At 44.3% G+C, this 6,152-nt stretch overlaps 1 protein-coding gene across 1 annotated transcript; it reads left to right on the top strand.

Moving 5' to 3' along the window:
* Nucleotides 1–381: 381 nt before the first annotated feature.
* LOC119429415 (proto-oncogene c-Rel-like) lies at nucleotides 382–5,746 on the top strand. The gene is made up of 6 exons (XM_037697048.1): nucleotides 382–394; nucleotides 758–862; nucleotides 991–1,209; nucleotides 1,599–1,658; nucleotides 1,741–1,803; nucleotides 4,887–5,746. Exons 1-6 carry the CDS (start codon nucleotides 382–384, stop codon nucleotides 5,744–5,746), a joined length of 1,320 nt encoding a protein of 439 aa, XP_037552976.1.
* Nucleotides 5,747–6,152: the final 406 nt, after the last annotated feature.

Here is a 6,152-nt window from a genome sequence, read left to right as displayed (position 1 = left end):
GTGACTGGTCCAGTTCTAGAACCCAGTCCAGCTCCAGTAATTGGTCCAGGTCTAGAGACTCATCCAACTCCAGTGACTGTTCCAACTCCAGTGACTGGACCAGCTCCAGTCACTGGTCCGTCTCCAGTGACTGGTCCATCTCCAGTGACTGGTCCGTCTCCTGTGACTGGTCCGTCTCCAGTGACTGGTCCGTCTCCTGTGACTGGTCCGTCTCCAGCGAATAGTCTGTCTCCAGGGACTGGTACGTCTCCTGTGGCTGGTCCGTCTCTTGTGACGGGTCCGTCTCCAGTGACATTAGGCACAGCAGTGTAATGTTCTCCAGAAGCTGAGGACACTGGTGTCCAGAGGAAACATTTCCTGTCCAGCTGATTTCAGACTAAGATGTCTCAGCAACGTTCCTCTAGTTTTCTTTCTTTAATACCCGTGCAGATGTTCAGAAGCAGAAGAATTAAATGTGGTAGCACACAGCGTTTACATTTTGAGACCAAACTCTCTATATTCTGTAAATATGAAAAGAGGAAGTCCTTCTTTGTGCATACTAAGCCTTCCAACAACTCGCTGACATGGAGCACTTCCTGTTTTAACAACAGACATGTTACTTTTTGTTAACACCTCAACTGGAAACTGTTTGTTAAGCCTCAGCCTCACAGTTAACTAGCTGTACTCTGGTAGTATTTTAGTTTTCCAGAGTATAACAAGTGAAGACTTGATACTGCAGTGCGGTACCCTTCTTTCATTGTAGTTTCTGTGTAATCAGGGGCCCCCAACACAGCAGAGCTGAGGATTTGTCGTGTCAACAGGAACAGTGGAAGTGTTAAAGGAGGAGATGAGATCTTCTTACTTTGTGACAAAGTTCAAAAAGGTAAAACCTTCTTTGATCTGGACAGGAGCCGTACATGTTGTAAAGGTGTCGTATTTGTTTTTGTTCAGGCTACATTTTCATCCTCTGTGGTCTGACTCGGTGGTTTTGCTTCTCTCTGTTTCCTCCAGATGACATTGAGGTTCGTTTCTTCTCCTCGGACGGTTGGGAGGCCAGAGGCTCCTTTTCTCAGGCTGATGTTCATCGTCAAGTGGCGATTGTGTTTAAGACTCCATCTTACTACAACACATCCATTACAGAGTCGGTCAGCGTCCACATGCAGCTTCGCAGACCCTCCGATCAGGAAGTCAGTGAAGCAATGGACTTCAGATACCTGCCTGATGACAAAGGTGAGCCTCCCTACCCGTGATGTTAAACTTGCAATTAACCATCACTCATTTACTTTGTGTGCGAGTCCTACCAATGACCTGGGGCTCAAAGATGACTCTGTCTATTACCTGGGGCTCAAAGTTGACTCTGTCTATTACGTGGGGCTTAAAGTCGACTCTGTCTATTACCTGGGGCTCAAAGACAACTCCGTCTATTACCTGGGGCTCAAAGACGACTCCATCTATTACCTGGGGCTCAAAGACTCTGTCTATTACCTGGGGCTCAAAGACGACTCCATCTATTACCTGGGGCTCAAAGACGACTCTATTACCTGGGGCACCACAATTTCTTTGTTGACACCCTGAAGGTCAATGGACTCAAATGTTTGATACAACTCTTCTCTCCTCAGATCCGTACGGTTACAATGAGAAGAAGCGTAAGTACGTGATGAAGATGTCGGGTCTGACAGGTGAGTGAAACTGTTTTCAGCACCCATGTATCTTCAGCCTGAGCTCCAAGAACATTTAACAAAGATTTCTGCCCGTCTTTAGGTGGTTTAGGTGCTAATCTGGCACTGAGCAGGCCGAAGGCAGTGCCGCAACACATGAGGAAAGGTGAGTGGTTTTCTTCAAGTGAAATGGGACCAGATGTTAAAGAGATATTTCTGTCATTTAAACTTGAGGCTCCAGGTAAAGTAATAAAGAATTAACATGTTACCTGTTGTAGATAGCTTTTAGAACTATCAGTTTTTAGTCACAGAGTTTAATTCTGACAGGACTAATGAGCTAAAGACTAGTCTGAGCACACCCCCTTCCAAAATTCTGAAAAGAACTCAGCTCTTCCACAGTTTTGTAGCGGTTCATGCAAAAGCTTTTCTTTAAATTCCTAAAAACTCATAAAATTAAAAATCTGTTTTTTCATTATATGGGTATTTTGGCTATGATGAAACCCCTGCAGGAAATGTCCCAGGTTACACCAGAAGTGCTACTGCTAGCTGCTGCTGCTATTTCTTCTTGCAGATAGCCACATAATTCCATGCAAACACCAGTGATGTCTTTCTGACTGCAAACGCTTTTAACCCTTTGTTGCACAACATGGGTCAAAAATGACCCACATTCATTTTCCAGGTTATTTCATGCTGACTGAGTTTTTCTTTGCTCTACCTTTTGAAATCAATTCATTTTATGATTGAATATTCCAAGTATTCTTGAAATATCTTGTTTTTAATTACCACAGAGCATTAATTTATTTTTTTAATTCCCTACTTTATGGACAAAAATACTTTTTTATATTACTATGCATGGGTCATCCAAGTGTGATTTAAAATTAAATGTCTTAATACTATAATAAAAATTTGTTTCAAGTAATTACTTTAGTAGTGAATGTGGCCAAACTGTTATTTATTTAATATTTGCAACATGTTTGTCATTTTGTCACACGTACACACACCTCCTGATAACAGCTGTTGAACTGAACTTTATCTGTGGTTTAACAAGTGTAAACTGGTGAAATGTGACCAAACAAAATAAAACACAATTGAACACAAACTGCCTGGTGCACTGGAACACCAGCTCATGGCTTTTCTGTCTTTTGAAACTGTGAAGATCCTCTAAAGAAGTTAAATCTGGTCCTCTGAACGTTCAAAAAACAACAACCAAAAAAATGTAGAAACGTTTCGTCTCTCATCCTGAGAACTTCCTCAGTCTGAGGTGCTGTATTCAGATCAGTCTCTTAAATAGCACCTTCTCAGAGTAGATCAACCAGTTTGCTGCTGACAACCAGAACCAGCTGATCACATGCTCAAGAAGGACCATCAGCCTAACAATGGATCATTAGCACCTGATGGCTGTTTACTGTTCACAGAGGGCTGAGTGATACTAGCAATCACAGCATTGTAAGAGGGGGACAGTTGAACCTGGAGGCTCCACCCCTGTTTAATGATGGACGGTTTCTTTTCACAAAGATGGCCTCCTTTACTCCTCTCTCAAACCATCGTTCCTCTCTGTCCAGGATGTGAACATCTTCATCCCTGAAAGAGTGACCTCTGACCTGGAGATGAGTGTAGACCGCAGAATCCTGGCCTGATGATGTTGATCTTCTGTGCTGGTCCATCCTTTTGGCCAGTGGCTGTTTAGATCATGCACCTCTTCCTCTGTCTGATGTCCTCGTGTAGCTGGGTGGTGGTGGTGGGTGTGTTTTGTTTTAACCCACACCTTCCCATTGCCTCAGGAACATGCTTCTGGAGTTTGGGTGTGTCCTCCATGCACCTCTTCATATGTGGCAGCTCTTTGCCCAGCTCCTTGATAAAGAGCCGGCGTGCATTACTCGCACCACCCATATGAACAGGGTGTTGTGCACTGATGTTGGTGTAGACACCGAGTGTGGCAACATCCAGCATGTTGCACCAGAGAACCATGGGCCACCTCCCTGTTCTCCACAGACATGTGTAGTTGCTAACATTTGGTCCAGTGTGTCCACTCCTTCTGTTGTATTGTAGTACTGGATCATACTGGTTTCTTCTTCTGACTGCTGTCGTCCTGCACGGTGCTCAGCAGGACGACAGTCTTCTTCTGCACATACGTCACCGTGGTCATGTTGCTATGAAGCTCCTGTGGTTTGGATGCTTCATGATGGTACGTCAGGCTTGTTCTGGTGAAGAGTCCCAACAATGTTCAGGTTGTTGTTGAGGAGCTTCTCAGCCAGAGGGACACTGGTGAAAGTTGTTCCCACCACATGCTGCATGCATGCGTGTCGTTTCTGACCCGTGTGTGTAAACTTGATGTAGAATTACTAAAGCTGTGCTTGTTAATAACTTAAGAAAGGAAAAATGAAAATGATGATTTGTGCTAAACAAAAGCAAGATATTTACTGCATATTTGGAAAAGTAAATGATAAAATGTATCTATTTCAAAAGTACATCACAGAAACACTCAACATACATGAAGTAACCTGGAAAATGAATGCAGGTTGTTTTTGACCCATTTTGTGCATTAGAAAAGTAGTGATACAAAAAGGGTTTTTATTCAAAAAGTAATAAAGGAAAAAATAAAATAAGGATGTATGATGATCAAAAACAAGTTAATTGAGGAATACCTTGAATACTCAATAATGAAATTGATTTATTGCAAAGATATTGAAAATAAAATCTCAGCCGGGTCACTTTTGACCCATGTTTTGCATCAAAAAGTTAAAGTAGTTCCGGACACGTCCCACCGGAAGGAGGCCCAGGGGAAGACCCAGGACATGCTGGAGGGACCACGTTTCTCGGCTGGCCTGGGAACGCCTCGGGATTCCCCCGGAAGAGCTGGCCCAAGTGGCTGGGGAGAGGGAAGTCTGGGCCTCCCTACTTAGGCTGCTACCCCCGCGACCCGACCCCGGATAAGCGGAAGAAAATGGATGGATGGATGATGTTAAAGTAGTGTTTTCATGAACCACTGAGAAATTTTTGAGATTGAAATAGTTTTTCAGACGGGCGAATTCACTTTGGTTTCAGCTCCGTTCGGACTAGCCTTTAGCTCATGAGTTCGTCAGAAAAATCTGTATGAATTTGGGATAGCAGTATATCTACAACAGGTAAGATATTGTTGTTCAAAACTTTTCCACAGAGCCTCACTTTAAAATGTCCAGAATGTTTCTTTAAGTTGTGTTGAAATTAGATGTTGTGCAATGACACAAAATAATTTTCTTTTTGGTTCAGATCCCAGTAATGTGTACCTGAGGCAGTCCACCCCCTCAGTTTTCGGTCCGCCCTTCCAAACCAGCCTTTCGGGTTTGATGATGACATCACCTGCTCAGAACTTACAGATGAATAACTCCTGGGTCAGTCCCAGCCCAACGATCTCGATGGACACGGTCACTATAAACTCATCTGGATCCATGAGCAACCGTCCAAACGGCAGCAGACCGCAGCAGCAGAACCGTGGACCTGCGTACCGACCACAGCCCAACAGCTGTGAAAACCCCGTGCTCCCTCAGCTCTCCATGCGTGATCTGCAGTGTTTGGACACGGGTCTCCAGGCTCCGGGAATCAATCAGCCCGACTCCCAACCACTCTTCCACCTGCAGCATCAGGGGGAAGAGCTCTCCTCCGAGTCTCAGGCTCAGATCCATTTGGCCAGCCAAAACCAAGGTCTCCAGAATATGTGGCATGGCTTCAGCACCACCAGTACAGCCCAGAACAGCTTTAACGGATCAGTACCTGGAGGTGGGGGGGTGTCACAGGGCCATGGCTTATTCCCCTTACTAGAGGGAATGGAAAGGGATGAATTTCAGGTTGGAGGGACTAGTTTCCAGTTAAAGCAGGAACCACAGGTCTCAGTTGGACCAGACTCGTGTTTCTCTCAGTCCCCAAGAGAAAACCAAGGAAACACTTACACCAACTTACTGCCTCGTCCCATGAGCAACGATCTTAACCTAGATCTAAGAAGGCATGACACCAGTGGCATCATGCAGCCTCTTGCAAACCTTCAAAGTCCGTTAGCCAGTAACGGCCTGGCCCCAGAAGTCCACTACGCCACTTTGGCTGACTGGATCAAAGCTTCGCGGCAAAATGACTAAAAGTCAATCTCGTGATTTTCAGACAGAAGCAGTTTGTTGGAGAACAAAGATTTTCTTGCAAAGGAAAACATTTGCATCGTCCATGTTGACCCAAAAAGGCTTGAATGGGGTTTGCTTGGGTTCTTCCAGAACTCAGAATAGGTCTGATGTTTGTGCAGGAAACTGGATCCATAAAAACATGTCAGTGTGGTCCAGTTTCTCAGTGTACTTTCCTCTTTACAAAGAAAGACTTAATGTGGCAGATTGTTTGTTTTATTATGAAAAAGAACTTTTCAAATATCAGGATCACTGTCCTGGCAAATCAAGGACCGACCATCAGCCGTGCTTTCTAGACTTTCGTATTTTGTGCTCAGGGATGTCTTTGTTTCACAAGTTTTTATTCTCACATATTTACCGTTTGATCAGT

The sequence above is a fragment of the Nematolebias whitei genome, unplaced genomic scaffold (genome assembly GCF_014905685.2).
Source record: "Nematolebias whitei isolate Nwh7 unplaced genomic scaffold, NemWhi1 Nwh_scaf_1035, whole genome shotgun sequence".
In the NCBI taxonomy this organism is placed as follows: Eukaryota; Metazoa; Chordata; class Actinopteri; order Cyprinodontiformes; family Rivulidae; genus Nematolebias; species Nematolebias whitei.
The sequence above is the reverse complement of the archived record's forward strand: the minus strand, read 5'-3'. Positions and strand labels throughout refer to the sequence as shown.

What these genes read in the sequence shown, in the direction of transcription:
- LOC119429415 (XM_037697048.1), top strand. An exon ending in TTGTGACAAAGTTCAAAAAG is followed by an intron (nt 863 to 990) that starts GTAAAACCTTCT and finishes TGTTTCCTCCAG; the next exon opens with ATGACATTGAGGTTCGTTTC. An exon ending in ATACCTGCCTGATGACAAAG is followed by an intron (nt 1,210 to 1,598) that starts GTGAGCCTCCCT and finishes TTCTCTCCTCAG; the next exon opens with ATCCGTACGGTTACAATGAG.